This window comes from Helianthus annuus, chromosome 9 (genome assembly GCF_002127325.2).
Source record: "Helianthus annuus cultivar XRQ/B chromosome 9, HanXRQr2.0-SUNRISE, whole genome shotgun sequence".
NCBI lineage: Eukaryota > Viridiplantae > Streptophyta > Magnoliopsida > Asterales > Asteraceae > Helianthus > Helianthus annuus.
In genome coordinates this window covers 120,317,121-120,343,390 of record NC_035441.2, presented here as the reverse complement: position 1 = coordinate 120,343,390, position 26,270 = coordinate 120,317,121, and the positions used below count along the sequence as shown (strand labels likewise).

Here is a 26,270-nt window from a genome sequence, read left to right as displayed (position 1 = left end):
GCGTGTAACCGGGACTCTGATTCGAACCATCATGGTATACCACTAGATCACTCGCACCCTCGGGTATAAGATGATGCTCGGTGCATTGTAGAGTTGGGTTTCGCAAGCTGAAAAGACGTCCTCCTGTTTTGTCTTTCCCGAACACAACACCCTACTGTGCTAAATAGGTTTAAGCTGCGCGATCTTCGAAAATCCTATGGTGAATCTGCGATAGATTCTAGTGTGACCAAGAAATTGCTGCATCCTCGAAGGGATCTTTGGTGCCGAACAATATCTAACGAAATGGATCTTTAGCGAGATCCACGTGTATTCACACTTCGTTGATCATATGACCAAAAAGGTATCTCTCGAATCCAGAAGTTACCTTTAACAAGACTTCGCGGGGAGTGGCTCCTCCCTCAGGAGCTCTAAAATAAGATACAAATGTCGCCCTTGATGTTCCTTCCTCTTGGAAATGATCCAGTACGTCATCCATAAATACGGTCGATTCATGTGCTCCATAAAGCTGCTGGTGTGTTGATTAACTCAATGGTCATGGTGCACAAAGTCGCAATGGCCGTATTGCATTCGATATGCCATTTCAGGAACATTCTCCTCTTGGTCTTCCGTCAATACATAGTCGAGGCAAACAGCTCTTGATTGTCACCTCGCTGAGTTCTGGATAATCAGTACACATGTGAAAGGCTTTATCTTCCCGAATATAGCTGGGGCTCCCCAAAGCGAACCAAACTATGTCCAATAAAACTCCTGTCCAACAGTTCCTGTAGATAGTCCTTGCAACCCTCCTGGTGCAAGACAATATGTAGCACAAGTAATCAGGGCTGCCCCTGTCGTGAGATTAAACTGAGATTCTGCCTAACAGTGGTGGAAGTAAGTCTGAAAGCTCCTCGGGTAGCACACTGAGAGGAATCACGAACAATTGGTGGATCCTCGATCCTCTTTTCCTTAGCCTCAACATCAGTAACGGTTGCTAACATAGCGGGGTGATCCCTCCGTAGACACTTCTGGGCCTTCATAGTTGAAATGGCGCTAACCTTTGCACCACTCTGTTGCTTTAGAACAAATAACGATTCTCGACACAAAATTTTCTCCTCACAAGGTATGTCTGCGCGATTTATGAATAACCAATCCACACTAATTACTGCATTGTAACCATCAGGGGGTAGTAGAAGGAAGGCCGATGTTGAACACTTGTCCCACAAGGTCGAGTTTGCATCCCAACAAACCTATGAGGTTTAGATTGTCTTGCCCTCAGTCCATTACACAACAGGTTCAGCTTCAAGAAACGTCAGGGTTAAACAGAACATAGACGAAGCGATTTGCTACCTATACTAGCTACCATGTTGCTATTATCCTTGCGTCGCCCACGCCATTCCTAAATGCCCTTCCACGAGCATCGTTCCCAGTGTTTGTTGTTTTCATTACGAGAATTTCCAGTACTGTCGTCGTTCCCTTGGTTGTGTGTCGTCTTGATTTAACAACGACCAATCCATGTCGTAGGCACCTTCGTTTTCATACTGTAGGCTACGATTGCGAGCGCCTCAATGTCGCCATGATTGTTGCCCTTAATGTCGCTACTTGTAACGGGGTCCTGTGGCATTTCACCAACAGGGTACATCTTTCACGTTCCGTGTCACGTACTAAGGCACTACTCACTGCGTGGGAAGTTACACATTCCACTCTATAGTCATTTGTCATCGCTTATGTCCCGATTGATTCGTAGGAGTTGACTCCCATGAGTCGCTGGCTAGGGTTAAGGATTCGATTGAAGTCAATTTGCTGTTGTTCGTTGCTGGTAACCAGGGCCGTTCTAATACTGAGGTCAGCGAGATACTACGCTTATCCTCTTGTCCATTGTTCTTGCAAGTCGACTGGGGTAATACAAGGTATGTTGCTAGAGTGTTACAGAAGTGATCGCACTTCGGGATCTAAGGCGCCAATATACTGAATTCCAACCAAAGAAGAGGAGTGAGAAGGGTATCGACCAAACATTCGACGCTGTGACATCCAACTCAGGGATGTCCGTACAAGCACCTAATATTCTATCTAGTTTGCTAGGCATTCAGATGGGTGTTCAGGTAATACTCGATAGCATCAAGATTCGTAAGGGTTCAGAAAGGAGTGAAAAGATCATGTTCGAGTAAGAGACAATCACCGCTATGACTCCTATAGACTGTTATGTTTCACATCGATCAAATAACGGAACAGAACCCCTTTTTCACTTGTTAAGCCTCATTGGGACTCGCATGCACCCCACATTATTATTATGTGTGCACCCACAATAATATTGTGATTTGCATGCTCATCTCAGTTCCTCCTAACTCATGTTAAATGGTTCCTCGAACTCGAATGCCAAACAGAGGTTTTCAAATGATGAGATCACAAGGATCTAATGACTACGACATACTAACAACGCATCATAATGTAAGCAAGCAAATCCAGGTAGTCATGCTATAGTGACGAGTGTGTGTCCGTATGCTACATCATAAACAAGTGTTCACTAGTCATACAGTGTAATGAGTAAACGAGAGACAAACCTTGCAATCTGGAGCTGAGTGTCATGGCCGTATTCACGTATTCAGAACTGTTCGGTTATAGTCTGGTTTTATAAAAACACTTTAAAACCAAGTTCACTATAACCAGTGGCTCTGATACCAAACTGTCACACCCCCAAAAATACCACAAGCGAAAACCCCCGCGAGGCGGGGTGACGTACCAGGATCTAGCCACCAATCACATTGAACTCATACAGGATTTTAAATAAAACTTTCATTCATTAACATAAAGAGTTACAGGACAGTAATTGCAAAACATCTTATTCAGCGGAAGCATAAATCCTTAGTCATGTGTATCATAAACCATACGTATGATAACCATTAAATTCGTCTCGCGATTCCATGCATCTCGACCCATGACCACTCCAGCATCCCAAACAGCAAGTTCCACATACACACGTATCAATAACCTTCGAGCATGCACACACATGTATCAGACAACGCTGGTGAGTTCATAGTTTTACGAAAACGTTAGTTACCAAGTGTTTAGTTAATCCATTGAATTTAATTCGAAAGTAATGTTGATAATATCTCGATAATGAACAAGATGGCTCCTGATGTATGTTTTGCTCGTTCCCCAGTGCTCCTATCAAAACACTGGGCCCGACTGGGTCATTAGTTCACACCCGCCCTCTCTCAGGAACGTGGTGAGGGTGCCAAACCTAAGTAGCGCTACCAACTAATACCCCGCTACCTCCCCGGTAACAAAAGATGGGACTTAAGAATGATAGAATGAGAATATTATCCAATATATACCAGTTTTTACCCAAAAGACTTATCCCTCCCCGGGATACCCACCGACTGTCCCAAACCACTGGAACGCATGCTCAAAAGTAATGAACTCACCTTAGACTACTCGGTATGTCACATCACTTTACCCATTCCAAGTTGGTCAACCAAACCCTACCGTGGTTACCAAAGACAATCAGTTAACATGCACAACAATCACATATTCCGCATTCACATTGCACAAATAGCATACACACCTCATCATATGAGTTATATCAGCCGTTCATGAAATCCAACAGTAACATATGTCATGCTATCACATAATTATCATATTACACATATCAAATTCTAGCAAGTCTTAGCAGTTAATTACCCCACATTCAGTAATTACCCCACATTCAGTTTACCAACACCTAACATGACTTTCTGTTCACAATCTACGGCCCAAGAATCCTAGATTTTCACTTAGTGAGGTGTGCTACTCATTTTCTGGGTACAGTCCATGATCAGCTTGTGGCCTAGTCACTCCGGCCCAATTAACAGTGTACATTAGATGGGTTGGTCCCTAACTATGCTCGGCCCAAACGTAAAGCATGCATGTGTCTCAACTATTACCAGATCCAGCTCATCCAAAGCCCGGCCGAGACATAACATGTGCGGCCCAACCTGTTGCGGCCCGTGAAACTGAATGGGCTTTCAGCTCGTGAACCTGGTTACTCAATATGGTCCAGTTAATGCAGTATGGACCATCTCGTTCACCAACTAATACACATGAGAGCCCGCATGGTTACTTAAGTTTATGCATAATTCATCAACGACCCAAACTCGGAGATTAGTCTTTTACGAGTCCCTATCCCTATGGCTTCGGTTCATTTAACCAACTCCCATTAACTCGACAAGACTAATGTACAATCGTGCTAATTCAATAAGTGTTAACCTATCCCATTAATCAACATGTGTAACTATAAATCAAGGCACTATTATGCAAATATTCATGAATAGATTCAAATCACACGTCTGTTATCAAGCAATCAAACATCATTCAGGCGTTACACATGACTATACATATTAATCATCGGATCTCTAATAATTGATGACAAGCGTTCAAGTTTGCATAACACCCTAATCATTCATCATACAATTCCACATGTACACTGACTTCAAACAAAACATCATGGCATTAATAAGTACACCTATACCCTTGGCTGTCACGACAACATCATTAGAATACTCACTTGGCTTTTGATTAGATTTAAGCTCACATGGGCCGACACTTTTAGTCTAGGTTATCAATTTTAATAAACCACTTTCCCTCAATTGTATTGGACCATCAAGGCTACTACATACTAGCAATCGGTTATAGGAATATTTGTGAATTTTAGTGGGCACTTTTAGTCTAACTTTACTTTTGTAGATTAGTCAATTCAATAGTAATGTGGGACATCCATCACGTCATTATAATTGCTACCATGTTAATCACCCACACAATCTATTATTACATCAACAAAGGAAATCAATCATTAATATCAGTTTCATCATGCATATGAACATAAATCAATCATCAAATAAATAAATCATGGACATTACACAAATAGATAAATCAAGAAGTTATAACCAGCAAGTTAACAATTTAAAACTAACATAAATCAACTAACCAAGAGGGCTCGAATAAGGATGATGATGCTTCGAACAGTCCTTATGCCGTCGCTAGTTTTTAGGTGGGTATAGGGTTTACAAGTGATTTAGAAATCTAATACATGTTGTACGTAGATAAAGGGGCTTGGATTGGGCTCTTCCTGGGCTGCGGATCAAGGTGCAAGTAGTTAGGGGTATATATGTGGGCCGAGAACTTGATGTGTGGCCCCAACATAAAATAATGTGGTATCCGGCCCACATTTTTGAGTGTGTGTATGCTAAACGGTTGGCCCAATTACACGGAACACCAAGACGGCCCAATCACAAGGATGGCCCAGTAACACACTCAAGCGTAACCCGACACGGTTACGTTAACTAATTACGTTAAATAATTAATCGTAGCAAAAAGTGAAGGGGAAATAACGAGGGATCAAGATTACAAGACTAACCTTGGAAGTTCGGGTTATCACATCATCCCCAACTTGAAAGAAATTTCGCCCCGAAATTTGACAAGTAAGTACAGAGAGGTGAAGTGATAAATTAAGACATTTGCAGGTTTTCCTCAGGTGCCACAGTTTTAGGTTTTTTTTTTTTTTTTTTTTTTTTTTTTTTTTTTTTTTTTTTGGTTTGACAAAACTATAGTAGTGCTTTGTTTTAATTGTTTGACTTGGTGTAATTTTTAGTTGTGTCAGGCGGCTGCCTGGTACACGCTCATTTATCCTGAAAAATTATAATTTTGCCCCCAGTTTAAAATTATTGTTGTTTAAAATTATAATTTTTCTTAAGCAAAAGTATAATAGTGTTTTAATTTAATTGGTTGACTCATTGTAATTTTTTTGAGACCGTGTTATGAGTAGTATGTACAAGTGACCGAAACACAGACGTACATATTATGAGAGAGAAATATTCGGCTTAGTGCCCCACAACGCGGGCGGATCAAAATCTAGTGTATAATACAAAGTGAAAACATCGTTGCTACCTAGGGTTAACACGTGTCTACGGGAATAAAGGATTGTTATTTTGGACCAAATAATTTTATATACTACCTAAACATTCAAAAAATAAAATTAGTTGACATTATTAGCCTTGTGACGAGCCATGTAACCACTAATACGAAGTCACAACCCTTTACTCCCCTAGAAACGTGCCAAACCCTGATATTGTCATGTCGTGAAATATTTACATGATTACATTACGTGTCGGTCTGTCCTGACAAGTTGGTCTAGTGGTTAGTTACTTGGTTTTTCTCTTTGAGATTCCAAGTTCAACTCCCACTAGCATCACTTTGAAGGACATTGGTGGTGGCAATGAAGTTTAGAACTAGGCCTCTCTGGAGGTCGCCAGTTTGAAACCGAGCCGAACCGGATTTTACCACGGTGGGCCTTCGGGCGGCGGGTTTCCCCTGGAACTGGTGGCTTGGTGGCTCGGGTATACATCCAACTCTGACCGTTATAGAGGAGGGGATGCATTTACTCGATTGGGGGCATCACAAGATGCATATCCGATGATTTAGTTGACTGATAAAAAAACATTACGTGTCGGCCTATTGTTGGTCCGAATGGTCAATGTTTGTGAGAGAAATTTGATTAGTCGATATCATTTTGATAAGATACATGCTTAAAATGTTATTTCTGCTATTTTCTTTTGAAATTAATAATTTACATCAAGCTCCTAAACGAAACGACAATGACTACATGACACGTAGTTTCAAAGATTCCATGTAATGATTCCTTCATCTATTACCCAATAATCATTGATTTACATTGTAAAGTCAGAAAGCAAGTTGCTTATGTGTTTTTAATGCCTAATCCTTACATTTAGTATTCCATTCCATTCTATTTCATAACTTTTGGAAATCATTACACAAACCAATCTAATGAATGTGGTAAACCATGAAAAGAAAAGCCTTAAAGCTTTAGGATTTATGGAAATCATGAGAACTAGGGTATGTTTGTTTTTAGGTATTTGGATTTATGTTAAAATTATTAAAACGAAGAGTAGTGCATTATAGCAAGTTCTCCATAAAGGTTAACTGAAACACCACAGGGTACAGAAAAAAAACATATAAAGAATGATCCACTCATTGCTAATCCAAGAGGGATGTATCATGTATGGTTTTTAGATAACACTTGTCCTAAGAAAACATCACATGTTTTATGCCTTATGGTTGTGGATGATAGGAAAAATTCATAGTTACTCATGTATGGGTGAAATAAATTCTAGAATGGGTGGCCTTTAGAAAGTTTTCACCCCAAGTATTGATGCGTCAAAAAGCAAAGTTGTGAGATCTTGGTTGCGAACTCATGTGAAACAAAACATGCAATATTGACCGGTATGAAAAGTCAAATGTTACAAGTAAAATCGAAGCAACTTTAGTGGCTTTGGTAAGAATTATTCACACATTCCTGACCCACAAGGGGGGTGATGCTAGGTTCATAATAATAATAGACCTCAAATATCATTTGTGCCTTGTATGTGCAATTGTTGTAGATGATAGGATAGCTCAATTGTTGGAGTTACACACCTATAAAGCTCAAACGAATCTTGGAATCACAAATTGACACGCATGAGGATATCACTACCGATCTACAACCCAATGCTAGACCTTTATACATAATAACATAAGTTGGTCACAGTCTCATAGACCTCGTCAAGAACTTGATAGATAAGATATGCATTGCTAATGTCGACGATGGATCAATGTAAGTCCACAAACTACAATGATCTTGTAACAAATCGTGAATCCCACGATTGCCTTAAACCCAACTTACTGAGGAAAGACCCGAAAGTTTTGTTGACCCAAAGTATTCTAATTAACAACAATGAGCACGCTTAAAAAGTCAATTTATGAAACGAAGAAAAATTCAAGAAGCTGTATCTTTGATTAGAAAACCAATAAATTAACAAAGATGAAGCAACAGAGAAAAATAAACTGAAATCCTCATGGAGACTTTTTCTCTGTCGGATTTTTATTAATACGTACACGTCTAAAATTATCCTTCAGGAATTTAAAATCATATGAGTATTAAATTGAAATAAATTCAGAAAAGCATTTTAAGAAGCCTTGAACAAGTGACCTGAATTATTATAAAAGGGTCAAAAGGCTGATTACAAAAAACAAATGTTAATTTTTGAAAAGTCAAGAAATTATATATCAAGTTGTTAAATTTCTACGAAAATGATAGATATCCATCGTATGCTCTTTCAGAACCGCGACATCATATTTGTTCTCAACAAGAATTTGATTTCTCAAAGAGATAAAATCTTGATCCTTTGGTTCTTCAATTCATAATTATAGTTAATAAGTAAAAATCAAATCCTATGCTCATTTGGATTAGTGTGTTATGAGGGAAAATAACGAATCAATACCATTCAACTTATTGCTCGATGTAACAGAAAAGACAACGTTGTCGATGGACTTGGTTCTCGAGAGGAAATGCATGAATATAAGACCAAGTGTTTGAAATACTCTTATTTGAACCACTATTTTGTTATGTTCATTTTCTTTTCTTTCTATCTCTATCTTATGCTTATATGTTATTGGCTTAATATTGCTTGATGTTGCTTTATTTGTTGAAATATCATATGATCAAGTGTCAATAACCTATTAATTGTTTTATTTGTTGAAATATCATATGATCAAGTGTCAATAACCTATTATTAATTATTGAAAAGTTTAATAAGTGATTGGCAAATAACCCGATAGACTTGACAAGCACCAACTGGTAACAAGTTGAATTATAGTAATGCACTACATGACATGTCTTTTCGTCTAATATTTCTGTCTTTTCCCATATAGTATTATCTGTTCACCAAAGAACATAAGTACTTTGTTTATTTAAGGGTTCATTTCATGCCTGTCTACTTCATGTTCAATATATTTTTACTCCATGTGAAACATTATTCAAGACATTAATAAACCAAAATTCGACCGGTTTTCACCACTTAAAAACCATTTTTTGACTTCGAATATTGACCCAAAAAATGTCATCACTCCACTTGTGTCCCATTTCTATCAAGAGAACAACATGTTAATCGACAAAATTAAATAATTAATGATTATAAAATTAATGCACGAATCAGGAAGTGCAAAAATGGCATCTATGAGGTATGAAGAGTTTGCCTTCAAAGACAAAACTGGCCAGCTCTTTAAGGGGCCAAAATAATATCTACACTCATCAACCCTAATCTTATTGGTTTAATATTCTCCATGCTTTAGAATCTCAAACTTAGAAAAGTTTTAACGGACGACTTTTGGGCTTTTGTTGCATAATAAATGTTGTTTATGTTTTCACACCATTAGATAAAGATTCTAAGATCTAGTATTAAGATACTTGAGTACGTCTCAATCTCATATATAACTGATTTTATGTTTGTATCAAATTACAACCGGTGTCCTTTAAGTTAAAAAATTACAGGCTTTGTCCTTTATGTTTCCAGTTTTTAGCATGTTATGTCCTTTAGCCCTAACCTAGTTAATTTTTTTGGTTAAGTCATACCATGTGCCTCTCACATGAGGGCAAGTGGGCAACATGGTCTTTTCATCTCAATTTAACATGAATTTCGATTTCCCCCTTGCATCTCATAACATCTGAGTGTTCATATTCATCTCAAAAACCATCGTTACTGGCTATGTCTCTCAAAAACTTCGATAAAAAAACCGTACAGAAAAAAGGAACGTGAATCAAACCTTGCAATGGGTGCCTTCTACATACAAGTATTAATCCCATCATAGTTTTCATAAGAAGTTGTTTGCATTTGAACCGACCATTCTAATGGTTAGTTCTCTTGATTGGTTTGATAAGAAAACAAAAATTAATTTCAAAATATTGTTCCATTGTCAACAGGTAATGAAGAGATAAGACTACTAATTATTTAAATATTTTACTTTGATTTTATAATTCCAATTCCAACCCATGCATTATATTTTTGTTTGGATTAATTGAAAAAAAGGAGCGATCGACTGAAAAAATGGAGGGGCTAAAAAGGATTTATTTATTTCGTTTTTTAATATAAAATTGAGATGAAAAGACCATGTTGCCCTTATGTGAGAGACACATAGTAAGACTTAACCAAAAACACTTAACTAGGGTCTAAAGGACATAACATGTTAAAAACCAGTAACATAAAGGACAGAGCCTGTAATTTCTTTAGTTAAAGGACATCGATTGTAATTTGATACAAATGTAAAGAACACCAATTATAATTTAATCATTGATTTTAAATAGCGAACTATGCACACTTGCACACTTTGCTAGAAAATGTGGCGTTAAGTTATTTCTATCTCTTAATATATTTATCAAGCATTATGTACAAACGGATTACACGATTCTCGCAGTTTAAAACTTTGTACTGGTTATTATTGAATGCTACATTGAAAATTTATCTTTGTATATGATTATTACATATGTTGTTACGGTTATCCGACATAACTATTTATAAAGTGTGTTGTGGCCCTTTGAAGTTAATTAATATAGCATACATAACTTTCATGCTATATATAAAATGATACACTAATATAAATTAGCTGGATTATTTAGTAATATTTACCAAATTACAAACACAAAGAACCCAAAGTGACAAAAACTAAAATAAAAAAAGAGTGGGTGACCATATTTTTTTGGGTTTTCCTTAAGTCGTCATGTATACAATATTCATCAACATCATCAACCTCTTTCCAACCAAACTGTACTTGTTTTTTAATATTCATAAATGGCCTTTCAAAGGGAATCTTAACTTTGTTTATAAAGGGGGGTTTGTTCGGTTTGGGTGTGTACGGTAAAGAAGGAGACCAAGAACACACAACGGTTCTAGTTATTTGTTTTGTGGTGTGACTGGGGTACTCATGGGAAGACAACCTTGTTGTGATCGAGCAGGATTGAAAAGAGGTCCATGGACAATGGAAGAAGACCGAAAGCTTATGAATTTTATCGTCAATAACGGCATCCAATGTTGGCGAATGGTTCCTAAGCTTGCAGGTTTATTCTCCTTCTTGTAACTAATGGCGGGTTTGTAAAATGCGCATAATAAATAAACATCATTACTTAAAATAATGAAGGTTTGTTTATATGTTTTGTTATTGAAGGTTTGCTAAGATGCGGGAAAAGTTGTAGATTGAGATGGATTAACTATTTGAGGCCGGACCTCAAAAGAGGTACATTATCTGAAGCTGAAGAGGATCAGATTATTGAACTTCATGCTCGTCTTGGTAATAGGTAAACTAGCTAGTTGTTTATCTTCGTTTATGTGGTATTATCTTTAATGCAATAAAGCATTTATCTAATAAATCACATTTTTACTTTTGAACTATTTTAGATGGTCTAAGATAGCCTCACATTTTCCTGGGCGTACCGATAATGAAATCAAGAATCATTGGAATACTCGAATCAAGAAAAAGCTAAAGCTTCTTGGAGTAGACTCAAATACCCAAAAACATGTTATGGAAGACAAGAAACAACATGTGGAAGCCATAAATCATGAAGAATGCGACATTGTGTCAACTAATGAAAATACCCAAGTGGATTGTGCGAGGATAGATGAACTTACACTTGAAAAAGTCATGAACTCCAAGGAACATCATAACGATAGGGTGTGCAAGATCTTCGACGTGGATTCATGTACAAACACGAACCAAGATAAACCAACATCAAATTCGAAAAGTGATTCTAACTCACTTTCTTTTGAACATTCAAGTTCCATCAACCCTAACTCTTCCCTTGGAGAATCCTTTTTAGTTGAAGGAGATGATTCTTCACAACAATGGGTTGATGATGTGGATTCATTGTTGTTATGGGATTGTTTCAATCAACAAGATGACCTATTTTTCATTTTAGGAAACAGTTCTTTGTAATATGTAAATGTTATATTGTTTTCATTCATTTCTGTTGTACTAGGTCATTGTTCAAGAAAAATTATTTTTTTATAGAATATATTTCATTCCAATCATCAGGGCAAATTACATAAGGATAGCAGGTAGGCGAGCAACAAACTGCGCCGCCATCCCTTTCTGAATAGAAAACCCTAATCTACTAAAAACAAAGCCTCGCCCCTGAGGGGTCGAAAATGTTGTGGACCACACGACAAGAACCGAACTGCCTCCGGCGTCAAGGAGCCGAACGTGTCAAACGCCAGGGGGACAAAGGCATGCTGATTATCCTCACAAACTAGCATTCGAATAGGGAACAAGTAGAATATTACGATTTAATGGTTAGCTTATATACCTTTATACTTGATTACCCTTTTTCTGACTTTGTAACACATACCCTATACCCTATATGAGGGGCGGACCTATGTGTTCTTTTGGGTGGACGGGCGCAACCCATGAAAAAAAATTTGTCACACCCCCAAATTACCACTTAGGGAGTGTCCCTGTTAGGCGTGTGACATACCAATAACGAGCCACCAATTACATTGAACCCATACAAGTTATAATTAAAATCCCCATTATTAACAAAAACATCTTCAATAAGTTTAAACGAAAATCAATAAGTTCAGCGGAAGCAAATAGTAAACGAAATTAAACTGTTTCAAAAACCAAAGTATAGTATCAAGAAATCAGTCACATAAATCCTTCCTGTCGACCCATGACCACTCCAGCTATTCCAAACAGCAAGTTCCCAATTCCAAGTTACCTAACGACCTGCGAGCATGCAACAAGTGTATCAGACAACGCTGGTGAGTTCATAGTTTTACGAAAACGTTGGTTACCAAGTGATTAGTTAATCCATTGAATTTAATTCCAAAAGCAATGTTGAAAACAATGTTGATAATACCCCAATACAAGACGGCTTCTGATTATTTTGCCCTTTCTCCAATGCTCCTATCAAAGCATTGGTCATTACTAGGTCATTAGTTCAACACCCGTTCTCCCAGATACGGGGTGAGGTTGCCAAACCTAAGTAGCGCTACTAACTAATACCATGTTACCTTCCCGGTAACCAAACAACACGGAGGGACTTTAAAGGTGATAGGAAGAGTATATTATCCAACATTCCCGTTTTAACCCAAAAGACATGTCCCTCCCAGGAATACCCACTGACTGTCCCAACCACCGGGACGCATGCTCAAGAAAGATGAACTCACCTTAGGGTGCACAGCGACAAGTAAACAAATATAGAAGCTTCCACGTTTGGTAAGCCCTGATATACATATTATCTCATTATTAGAAATCTAACAAGAAGGTCGTTGTACGGTTTCAGTTTATCGCCTCAACTTCGGATTTGGGACACCTAGGTACATCGACAACTAAGTTACCCTATCCATGCCACTAACACCTTTTTCTATACTGGTTCACATCAACGCAAGTATCACACCATGTATTCATATTCGTACATCACACCTAATCACATATGCTCATTCAAGTTCACCTACGTATACCATCCAACTAGCACCACCCCCCACAACCCATTCTGTCCACATCCCCATATATACCCGCACAACAATCAAACCCAAAGTAACATATTAACTAACTAATTTATCTATTTAAATATATATATTTATTTGTTTACATGCATGCACCATAACTTAAACCATTACCACATACATTAAATAATCCATTTATGTATATATATATACCTCACGTTTACATACATACATGCACCAACCAATTCATATACATTAAATATCTCATATATGTGTAGCATATAAATATCTCACTATGAATCACAATGTATTCAGTTATTATCACAAATATTAAGGAATTTGTATAATGTAAAAGTAAACTTAATCACATTGTATAACACTTTACAACAGACCTGTGAATGCCCATAACCCTTTTCTTGATTAAGAGATACTATTGATTTCAAATGGAAAGGTAGGACAAAGTCAAATTGGTGGAAATTTGTTGAAGAATGAAACCATCATAACCCTTTAATAAACCATGGTATCTGAAGTTATTATGTATAGATAATGCACACAATATGAAATACATATCCTCACAACTCTACTCAAAATAAAACTACAAGAAAGATCAGTTTATATTCATACCACACATTATCGATTTGCAAGGTTCGTACGTAGTCAGTCCGCATCACTCATGTGTTCCTTACTTATAAACAACCCGTCTAGGAACATGTTTAATCATATTATCTTGCAACCGAAGTCGAGATTAACATTCACATATAAACACATCATCTACGCCACTTAACCATATAACAGGTTTCGCGTCAAGCATTCATCGGCATCGATTTTTCATTATGATCAGACTTAAACAAACAAACATATACTCGTCACGGCTGCTATAATACATAAACATTCATAGTTCGTTCACATATGCTCAGCGCCGTTAATCCGTTTCATGCGTACACCTACATGAAATCTACGGCTATGTTTACACGTATAATCCGATCAACAGTTTCACATAGTATCATATACACATCAACGAGCATGTACACATCATTCATCACGTACACTGTTCCTAATCATTCGATAAGCTTTCATGTGCAAACACAATTACCAATCGTCCATGCATAAATATTCACATATAATTTATTCTATGCTATCATATTACACCTAATATTCACAACAGTTTCTAAAAAAAAAAATCATATTTTCATACAAATATCTGAGTCGATGACGAACCGAAACCGAACCGAGACAACGTGAGCTTAATTAAAAACAACTGGGTGAGTAGTACTAACCGATTACGTATTGACCTCGGGACCTGACCTCCGTCAACCGTGGCGAAGAGGGAGAAGAGATTGCAGGGATGTCGCAGGTGTGTTGCGGGTATGATAGGGTTTATAGTTGTGAGAAGAATGCTTATCACAATACGTAATATATATGTTTTCATATTGAGGTCGGTTTGGGTTATTGACATTTGGGCCGTAAGTAGTTTAGGTGGGTATGATCACTTGGGCTGAACATATGGCTAGGGACAAAAGAAAAAGGGCTGATCGAAATATGAGGGAACATGCAACTGAAACTATACGAAAATTAATGTGGGGGCGGTTCCTACTTGGTTAGTCGAAGTGGGCTGGAGCCCATTACATGATATTAAATGGTTTCATGATCATATCTTACATGTGGGCCGGTGATGGTTTGCCAGTCAAACTCTGACTTGGGCCGATTGCGGTTTCTAAACAAAGCAATGTTTTGGGCCAGTGCTAGTTACAACACAGATCAGTATTTGGGCCAAGTCCAACAATTTATTAACTGACGTTACATGTTATATTTGGGTCGAGTTCAAGCAAATATGTGATACATGATATTCTAAGATAATTTTTATTACCAACAAAGTTGTATTTACAATGATCTATTTTATTTTCGATATAAGGTTGCTAAGATTAATGTATATCGGACACGCGGAATGGCAAAGAACCATACGGACAGTAACAAACGGCCAACCGCCCACACACATATAATACAATTAAGTCTCATATAGCCAATCAAGTATAATTCAAGCACATCAAGCACATTTACTAGAATCACGCAATGAGCACGCGTAACAATACTCGTTTAACGGTCGTGGAACGAGGTAAGACTAACCGTAAAAGTTCGGGTTGTCACAAAATTAGTGTATTTTTAGGCAAAAAAAAAAAAAAAAAAAAACCCGACCGTACCCCTTGAATGGGGGAAAGGTATTTGCATGATAAAAAAACTCATTACAACAATGGTTAAATCAAACCTAGAAAGTTCAACGTACTTTTGTAACGGGTTGGTGGAAACCAAATTTCTATCAGTTATCTTATATAACCTAAGATATAAAATTAAAAGGATCGAATAAAAAATGGAATTTAAGTCTAACTTTACATGTGTACCTCTAGTTCAAGTTCGCGAGTCTGAGTTGGCTTCAACACGAAGAAATTTCGTTATAAGCAGGTCATATCCCTTAGCTCAGAATCACCTTCTCCTCATACGGTCAAGTCAATATGTATGCGTAGTGTGTACTGTGTAACATGTACCTTAAAGGAAAATACAAAGTAAAGAGTACATTCGAGATCTTTAATTGGAGAATAGAGACTTGTTCCACTCAATACACGATTTTTTATAAGGGGCGGGGGATGTGGGTCGGATTGAGCTTAATGAGTTGATCCTTATCTCGACTCAAATCTATACACTGAGCCAGGCAAAGTAGAGGTGCACAAATCGAATTAAAAAAAAAAAAAAAAAAAAAAAACTAATCGGATTTTATCCGATTTGGAAAAGTCAAATGATGGTCAAAACTGGATTGTGAAATAGCATCCGGATCGGATTATCCAAATTTGATTTTTCTAAAAATCTGCAAATTAATCGGAATTATATATATTAACACAAAGTTACGATAAAGAGTACTTGAAGTACTTAAGTATTAAACACTACAAAGAAGCAAGTTATATCTACATATATGTGTTGTAAGTTAGGCTTTGGAAGTTTTTCAAAAAAAAAAAGGAAAATTTTCTTTTTAACCCTAAAGTTTTAATGTTTGACAATTTAAGTTTAAACTTCTAATTTTTGTTTTCTTTTAATCCTAAAGTTTTAATCTTTGACAATTTATCCTAAAGTTTTAATCTTTGACAATTTAACTTTAAAGTTTTAATTTTTGGTAAGTTAACCCCTTTGATTAATTTGATTTTTACTTCTAATTCAAAAGTTTCCATCTTTTGCGATTTAACCACTTTGATTTTTTTTTACTTATGTGTTGTAATCTTGACTTTGGAGGTTTTTCAAAGAAAAAATGATTATACATATGGTTGTTGTAACCTTGGCTTTGGAGGTTTTTAAAAAAAATTGATTTTTTTATTTTTCACCCAAAAGTATTTCATAAATTACTTTTAACCCAAAACTATTTGTTTTTTTACTTTTAACACAAAACTTTTTATCTTTTGCAATCTATTCTCACAACTTTTTTTACTTTCAACTTTGGTCCTTTATAGTTTTCATTTTCCGCAAATTTTTCGCTATATGCTTCGTTCTAAATTTTGTGACTTAACACATCGCAACGTGCATCTTTGGTTTAGCATTTTTACGTTTCATTCTAAATTTTGCGAGTTAACAAGACGCAACGTGCGTGTGTGGGTGAACATTTTTACATCATCTACGTTTTTCCCGTTTGACGGGTTCAACATAACATGCTTGTCCTAAATCGATTTAGTTATAACTAAAGAATCCCCCCGCATTGCGGCGGGTCGTAATTCTAGTTTGTTTTTATTTAGTAATATTTTCTCATTTATTCATTTAATTGTTTAGTAATAAAAAAATTATTAGGTATTTATTCTTTTTATTAGTAGCATTTTAGTTAGCAATCGGTTTGATTTTTTTATAGTAATTTACGTTCGGATCACTACGATAGCGACACGATATATGTTATCAAACAAAAAAACATAAAAGTTAATACATACCAGTACCAATGTTGTTCAGTTCGGTACGGTATGATAGCAATACGATCTTAGTTTATCGAAAGGAAAAACAAAAAAGAAAATAAATCCCGGTAAGGATACAAATGTTGTTTAGTCGGTTTCAGTTTGGGTTGGTACGATAGCGGCACAATAGCCGTTTTCCATAATGTTTATATGGCAACGTTGAAAAAAAATTAATCCTAGAATGCAAACCAATGAAACTGATATCATCTGAACAACATACAAATCAAATGATGTGTTGTGAGGGCTGATGCATTGTATTGCAAGCAGTCGACGCAAGTTCGATTATTGTTGTGTTCGATTCTATGTTTTGCCAATGTGGGGCTAGCCCACTTGGTAGAGGCATATGCCTCTTAGGGGAGATGTTCCAGGTTCAATCCTGGGTAAGGGTGATAAATATTAGAATTATTGGTGAATAGAGCAGACCAGATGTTGTCATTCAGAAAAAAATGAACATCTGTACTGGTATGGATATTCGTTTTTATTGTTTTCGATCGATGTAAGATTTTCTCTTTCGACTACTATAGCAAGTATAGGTACCATAACGAACTAAACAGATACTAACCGAATTTTCGCCGCGAAGCGCGGGTGGAAAATCACTAGCTTTGGATTATAATCAATCAGTCATACACAGTAAAATCCCACAAATAACAAAGCTATTGGTAGGGTCTGGGGAGGGTGGGATGTAGACACACCTAACCTCTACCCCTAGGGATAGAGAGACTGCTTCCAGTGAGACTCTCGGCTCCAAAACACCCAGGAAAGAAATAAATAGAACATGAGTTGTGTGCGTGTGTGAAATTTTGGATTATAAAACAAATAAAAGAAATGATAAATACATAAAATAAGTGTAAAGATAAAATACAAATGGGTCTTAACGTGAGAAGTGAATGAAGACTTTACTTTGTTTTTTGATTTTTTCACTACTACAAAAAGAGGCATTTGCTATGAAATTTTGCTACGGAAAAAAATGATGGCAAATTTTGCTACGAGTTAGCTACGGATTAGCTACGAAGACATTTTGCTACGAATTAGCTACGGATTAGCTACGAACTTCCGTCGCAAATGAATTTCGTAGCAAAACTCATAGCAAATCCGTAGCAAAATTGACGAAATTAATATAAACCATATAATGTAGCAAAACCGGTAGCAAAATCCGTAGCAAAACCATGAAAATAAGTATTTAGAAATAAACTAAAAAAAGTAAAATAAAATCTGTAGCAAAATCGATAGCAAAATTGTGAAAATAAATATAATAAAAAAACTTAGTAAAATTGGTAGCAAATTCCTTAGCTAAATAATAAAAATAAATATTTAAAAACTAACTAGCTGAGGTTTAAAAAAATGGTAGCAAAATCGGTAAGTAAATAGAGTCCGTAGAGAAACTGGTAGCAAAATCTAGAAAAATTCTTAAAAACTAACGTAGCAAAATCTGTACCAAATCTATAGAAAAATTCATTGCAAAATAAGAAAAAAGAAAATATTCAAAAAATAATTTACTAATATCCATCGTAACATCCATAGCAAAATACGTTGCGAAAACAAAAAAAAAAAAATTAAAACTAACTAATAATAGTGGTAGCAAAATTCATAGCAAAACTAACAAAATAAATATTCAAAAAACAATTAAAAAGACGTGTAAAAAAACCCATAAGCAAAAATGAACAAAAGAAATATTAAAAAATAATTAATAATATATACAATAGAAAAATAAAAAGCAAAAATATTAATTACTTAAAAATAGTTAAAAAAAGTCAATTTTACACGGACTGTTGTAAACATAAATACATTTAATATAGATATCTCATACAAATAATACGTACTAAATTAAGCATAGGAATGAGCAAATGGTGTTGGGTACCGGTACCGAATATATTTGGGACCGACTTTTGACGTTTTTGGTACCGGTTTGGTACGGTACCGGTATTCCACTCAAATACCAGTACCGTACCATGTATTTTCGGTACCGGTGCCCATTCTTGGGATTTTCAGTACCAGTTGACACCGAACTCATCCCTAGTTAAACATATTAGATCATTCTGGTAATTGATTTCTATAACGTTTTCATATTATTTGCACTCATTTTATAAATATACAAAAATCCATGGAGGAAAATAGTGCTAGGCAGCTGTCTGACACTTCCCCATTGACCCGAACAAATTATAATTTTACCCCGCTCAGAATTATGATTTGGACCCCAGTTAATATACAAAATCAATATACAAAATCCATGGAGGGGAATAGTCAGGCAGCTAGCTGCCTTGCACTTCCCCGTTGACCCGAACAAATTACAATTTTACCCCAGCTTAGAATTACGATTTGCCCCCAGTTCAAAATTGCAGTCTTACCATCGTTGAAGATTTCGACAAATTACGATTTTATCCCGCTTTAAAATTTCGTTTTTACCATCAGTTCAAAATTCTGTTTTCCCACTTAAAAATAAATTGGCAAATTGGAAATAAATAATCCCAACTCACTGTTATTGCCCAATAATAATCCCAACTCATTTAATCACCAATAATAATCCGAACTATTCACATTTGTTTGTAAAATACCCCCACGTTAAAAAAATACTAACTAGGTTAAAATATTGCTGATGTGGCTTAACATGTGTGGACTGACGTGGCTGGTTAACATCTTACTTGTGTATAAAATGATTATCAGCCTCATTTGCACACACAATCGACTGAATTTGCCCAATTTGTAGAATTAGGGTTTTGAAGGAGAGTGCGATTGGGTGTGCAAATGAGGCTGATAATCATTTTATACATAGGTAAGATGTTAACCAGCCACGTCAGTCCACACATGTTTAGCCACATCAGCAATATTTTAACCTAGTTAGTGTTTTTTTAACGTGGGAGTATTTTACAAACAAAAATGAATAGTTCGGATTATTATTGGTGATTAAATGAGTTAGGATTATGATTGGCCAATAACAGTGAGTTGAGATTATTTATTTCCAATTTGCCAAATAAATTTACGCTTTTGCTCTCAGCTAAAAATTTCAATTTCGCCCTTGATTTAAAATTACGATTTTGCCCCGTTTAAATTTATTGTTTAGCCTGAAGTTTTTTTTCCTCCCAGCCAAGTTACGATTTTGCCCTCAACTTAAATTTACATTTTTTCCATCGTTTTTGTTTGTTTTTCTAGTTAAAGTACAATAGTATTAAATTACAGTTATGCCATGTCATTGTTTTAGTTTTTTTTAACTACTGCAGTGTTTTGTTTAAATTGGCTGACTCGATGTAATTTTTATTCGTGACATGTAGCTGCCAGACACACACTCATTTGTCCTGAAAAATTATAAGTTTCCCCCCTGTTTAAAATTTTAGTTTTTCTATCTTTTTTTAGCAATAATATGATAATGGTTGATTCGATGTAATTTTTTTGAGATCGTGTTGTGAATAGTATGTGTAAGTAAAAAAAACACACACGTACATATTATGAGAGAGAAAAAATCGCCTTAGTGCCCCGCAATGCGGGCGGAGCAAACACTAGTTCATTACAAAATAGAAAAATAAATGTTTAAAAATTAAAACTTTTTATTATTAAATATTATAATCCGTAGCAAACACGATAGCAATATCAGAGAATCTATACTTAAAAAAAACTGAATTAATAAAACATGTAGAAAAAAGTCCAGATATAGATATAAAATATCGGATATATTTTTTTTTAAATTGATAGCAAAATCCAGAATTAACTAGGCAATAAATTATAATAACTAAATTAGAGGTATAACTCATTAACACCAACACCAAGTAAAAATTAAAACTTCCACGCCTGATTTCCGCCCCCTAATGCGACCACACCCCTACATTTCCCCCAATATATCTATAAAAAAATATATCTAAACATTAATGAAAATAACTTTATGAACTACTTAATGTTTCCCTCACAAGTCACAACCACCACAAATTTTTCCCACCGTACCAAAATTTTGATTTCACCAAAAGTTCCCTCTCATTTTAATTACCGCTAAAAGTTTTCCTTAATTTACGGAAGTAACTGAATTCAAACCCTTATATTTTAATACTCCCCCCAATTCCTTCAGTTACTTATTTCTTCCACCTTGTAAAGAACGCCCCTTTACTCTTATAGCCCCATCGTCTCTTGCTTATGGCCATCTTCAAAATTTTAATGCTTGATTCGATGTCATGTCCTCCTTGTTTGGAATGTACATCCCGGTTTGCCATCATTTGTTGACTTTTGAAAGGGGATTTCTCATTTTGAATTTATAAGAGAGTGGTAAAGCCATATGATAAGGTGAGATTATGTGCTAACTTTATTGAACACTATTAGTATTTATATATTGTTTAGGCTAAAGTCTACTTTTTAAATCTCAGGCTGCTAAATGTACCAAGTATGATACTGATATTTGAAGAAACAAGCAAAAGCATTGAAGATTACTGTCTGCCAGTTATAATTGAAGGAGTGCAAAGGGGAGGGAAAACTAGATAGTCAAACATTCTAAAGTTATACTTGAAGGATGTGGGGATTACCTTATTTACCATTAATTTTCAAACATTCTAAAGTTATACTTGAAGGATGTGCAATCAACACAAGATAGATTTGATGAAATCCACGTTCCTTCTATATTTTTTTAAGTCACTTTATTTGTTTTTTAGTTAAATAATTTATTTTACTAGTTGTAATGTTAACCTTGGAGTTTCATTCTACTCACATATATACATACATTCATATTCGTTTGATTACCTTATTTATCATTAATTTTCAATACGTGTTTGAATTTGAATATGGTTACACGAATTTAGAACAGTTGTTAAAAAATGGGGGAAACAAAAAGGCTTTTTTCTTAAATTCTGCAAAATAATCCATTACAAAATCCTCATCTATTTTTCATAGCAAAATCCGTATCCAAAATTTATAGCAAAATTTGTAGCAAAGATCATATTTATAAATACCTCGCAAAAATGACGGTTACATATTTTTAGCAAAAATGATAGCTAAAAATCCGTAGCAAACATTTCCATAGCAAAAATTCGTAGGTAAAAAACCATAGCAAATATTTTTGTAGCCAAAAACTGTGGGTAAAAATCCATAGCAAATATTTTTGTAGCAAAAGGCCGTAGGTAAAAATCCGTAGCAAACATTTTTTTGTAGCAAAATCCGTAGCAAACATTTTCCGTAGCAACACATATAGCAAAAACAGCGACACTTTTTTCTGTAGCTAAAGTCGTCGCAAAAATACGAATTCGTAGCAAAATCCGTAGCAAATAAATTAGCGACGGGACTTGTAGCTACGAACCAAATCCGTTGCAAACCCGTAGCAAAATGGGTATTTGCTACGAAGTTGCTACGGATTTGGACGTAGCAAATACCTATTTTTGTAGTAGTGTTTTTCCCATCTACTTAAGCATAATGTTTAGTTGTAAAATGCCAAAAAAATCGTGTATTTACTCTAGTAGAGAAATTATGTGGAGTAATTATAATTACCCTACTAGCGTAAATACATGATTTTTTAGATTTTGAAACTAAAATACATGTTTGAAATAAACATGAAAAAATATAATCTATGTACCTTATTAAGTAAACTGGGTTTTTTACCCTTTTGGTAATTTTACCATGTGTACAAGTTTTGAAACCACATGTATAAATAAAGCAAACAATTTTAGAGGGAGTAAACTTGGACATAGTGCAAAGTTTTAAGACACTTTGAGGGCAATATAGACATTTGATCCATGGAATTTATACCCACTTATGTCTTCCATTAATTGAATTAAATTAAGGAATTAAATAAAAGTTTTAAGAATCACGCTAATTATCTTCATAAATTAATTATAAGGAACTCTTAAGTTCTTGTAAATAATGCGTTCAATTGAATTCACTAATTGATTAAATTAAAGGTTAGACATGCAACCTGTGAGATTTTCATGATTTAATAGTATGTATAAATATAATAAATAGATTTATATGGACTATAATATCTATACTATATTATAATACATTTCACTATAATACATTCACAAGGATGACTACAAAATTACAAATTTGTATGCTTACAGTACAAATACTAAATGAGGCTAGTTGAGGGTAAAGTGGTCTTTCTATATAATAATTAAATTGAAGAAGAAAAATTAATTAAATAGATTGTGAAATTAACGACGTAATTTGAAAGGTCTATCCTTCCACTCATCTATATACATCCGGAAAATTTCAAGATCACCATCACAATAACTAATGTTGTCACACCCTGGCTTTGCGGAAGCGTGAGTTTATTTGGTGTGACTTCTTAATACCATAGCTTAATCACAACAAAGCTATATGAAAGTAAAACCATGATGATCATCCATTGATTCAAGTTTTAAAATAAAAATACGACAACATTGTTTTAAGAGTTGACACATGAAACGGAATTTCAACACAACATAAATAAAAAAACATTGTTCATAAGACACAACCATAAAACACGAAACAAATGCAGTTTAAGTCTTGTGACTCGTCCAGGCAAAAGTCACAATCCCTAAACTTGGATGACATCACTTCTCCTACGCAGCATGAAGACATAACATACCTTGCTAGATCCCTAATTCCCTGAAATACATGTAATTTGAAAAATCAACAAAAGCTGAGCGAGTTCATGTAAAAGTGAGTATGTAAAAACCTTTGTAACATGTTTGTATGTATGAAAATCCATGGTATGTAGCAAATAAGGAAAAAAAAGAGATCACCATTGGGTTGCAAAGCCAATGATATGTGTGAAGTGCTGTAGGAAGACTCAAACCTAGCAGATTTTTGCGTCGGCTCAAAGTCACCCCAAGGTCCGTACAATGGGCCTGGAGTTGGGCTCGCTACACCCAGATAGATCTACCGCTACTGACCCTCGGTCCTACAATGAGGATTAATGGCCTCTAGTTCCAGCCTACCCACTCACATGATCTAAGTAGTAACCCTCCTTAAGCTAAGCACACCATGTATAAAAGTATCCGTAATTACTGTAACATGTATTCCACCCCCGAAGTATAAAAACTGAAAACAGTTAAGAGAAAAGGGGGACATGAACTCACAGAAGTGCGTCTCGAAATAGTCCGTCCCAAAATAACCTGCTGCGTGACGACCTACACGTACTAACTTTTATTAGACGGACGGCCGTGCCTTGGCTTAAGGTTTAACGTTTTTGGGAAATAGTTAGTCAACTATCTCGTATTTACACTTCTTAATTATTTTATAAGTATATTCCTTCCCACAGATGGGGGTATTAATACATGTATGTTTTATAATTCCGAAAATATATTTTTAAGTCTCACTTGAAAATATATTTTAATTACTTTGTCTAAAACGTTTTAATTCCCAAAATATTTTTCCCAAAAATATTATATTTTATTCCATAAGTTTTCCCAAAATAATATTTCACCAAAAATATTCTAATAAGAGTATTTTTCCGAAAAATACATAAGTTACATTTTTAAAGTTCGCGTTTTATTATGATACTTATATAACTTACATATTCATTTTTGTGAGAGCATTGATATTATTTTGGAGATCGTAACTTTATGATATTTTCAAGTTATATTATTTTTACCCTAAAAATAATATATATCTAGTTCACAAAATAATCACACAATCATACAAGCGTTTTATTATGAAATATATATTCTAAATATATATTTAACAAGTTTTATTTACGAAAATCCACCTCCGAATACTTGGTAATTTTGTAATAAAAATCATGGCGAAGTTTATTTTGAAAACCAAGTCAAAAACATATTTATGATCAAAAATATTTCTAAGCGTTATATTTCTAGAAAAATTTCGCCAGAGTTTCCTCTGTAACTGGAGGTGGCCACGCTTAAAAGCGTATCATTTTCTTTTCAAAATTCAATCAAGCAATTTAACAATCACCAATATACAATATTTAAACATCGAACTTGACAAAACAAGCCTAAATCACAAACTCATGAACTTGAAAATTGTGTAAAAATATGTAGTAAGTTTCTAGCGTATTTAGTAGGTGTCGTTATCTTTTAAAAATAAAACTAGTTTCGTAAAAACTTTATTTTTAAAGAACTTGAAGTTTTACAACTTCTAGTCACGGTTTACAAAAATATTTCTTTACGAAATTTCATTGTTACACAAGTGTTTACACACTTGTTTAGTTACTATAAATGCTTCTTGTTTATAAAATACCCGGGTTTTAACAAAACTAACATTTTCCGCTTGGTTCTTCAGAAAAACCACTTGTAGATCTTTAGATCTACTAGTTTAGAACCTTATTTTACAAGAAAAATTATAGTTATTCAAGTTCATGTTTCATGGATGGAAGGTTTCATCATCTTTCATAATTCTAACACTAACATACTACTAGTTCATGTTCTTGAACATGATCTAGTGTGGTTAGATGATGATCCATCCCACTTTTTGCAACAAACAACATGAAATAATCACAACTAAACAAGATTTGCATGATTTACACAACTAGCTTCTCTTTATCCATCTTGTTTCATCTTATGTTCAAGACTTTATGTGATGTTCTTTAGTGTTTCAAAGTTTTAACCATTAAATCACTTATTAACCACCATAAACAAGATCAAGATGATGTTTAGAGGCACTTACTACTAGCTCGAGGCTAGGGAAGAAACAAGACGTAAACGAGGTGGATAAAAGAAATCTAGAGAGGTTCTTGAGCTTCCGAGTGCACCGAGCCTTCTTGTATGATCTTTAACACCCTTGGGTATGTATGGTTTGCTTGTAGAAGGCTTGATGGTGGTGGTATGGTGGTGTGGTGGTGGCGGACGGACAAGAGAGAAAGAGAGAGCAAGAGTTGTTGAGTGTTTTGTGAAAATGAATGTGATTAACTCTTGAGTTTACTTATAAACCAAGTTCCTATTATCCACCAAATATTGTGTCACCTAGATATCCAACAAATGACAATTAAATAATCAAAGGATTGTGGGGTGTGTCCCCACTCGACAAACCGGTTCGCAGGGGGGGAGGGGTATGGGGTTGGATTTCAAATCCTTAGTTACTAATTAGTTAGATTAAAAAGGTTAAGTTA

At 35.2% G+C, this 26,270-nt stretch overlaps 1 protein-coding gene and 1 long non-coding RNA gene across 2 annotated transcripts; both read left to right on the top strand.

Annotated features, from left to right (window-relative positions):
* The first annotated feature begins 10,725 nt into the window (after positions 1-10,725).
* On the top strand, positions 10,726-11,861 carry LOC110874597 (myb-related protein 315). Its single transcript, XM_022123152.2, has 3 exons — positions 10,726-10,897; positions 11,005-11,134; positions 11,235-11,861. The coding sequence occupies exons 1-3, from the start codon at positions 10,765-10,767 to the stop codon at positions 11,767-11,769; spliced, it is 798 nt and encodes a 265-aa protein (XP_021978844.1). The 5' UTR covers positions 10,726-10,764; the 3' UTR covers positions 11,770-11,861.
* An 8,421-nt stretch (positions 11,862-20,282) lies between these two features.
* LOC110874598 lies at positions 20,283-21,937 on the top strand. The gene is made up of 2 exons (XR_002556075.2): positions 20,283-21,520; positions 21,601-21,937. It is a non-coding gene; the product is annotated as an uncharacterized LOC110874598 (long non-coding RNA).
* The last annotated feature ends 4,333 nt before the right edge of the window (positions 21,938-26,270 follow it).

Coding starts and splice junctions, on each gene's coding strand:
- LOC110874597 (XM_022123152.2), top strand. CDS start 10,765: ATGGGAAGACAACCTTGTTGTGATCGAGCAGGATTGAAAAGAGGTCCA. Junction 10,898..11,004: donor AATGGTTCCTAAGCTTGCAG/GTTTATTCTCCT, acceptor TTGTTATTGAAG/GTTTGCTAAGATGCGGGAAA. Junction 11,135..11,234: donor CATGCTCGTCTTGGTAATAG/GTAAACTAGCTA, acceptor GAACTATTTTAG/ATGGTCTAAGATAGCCTCAC.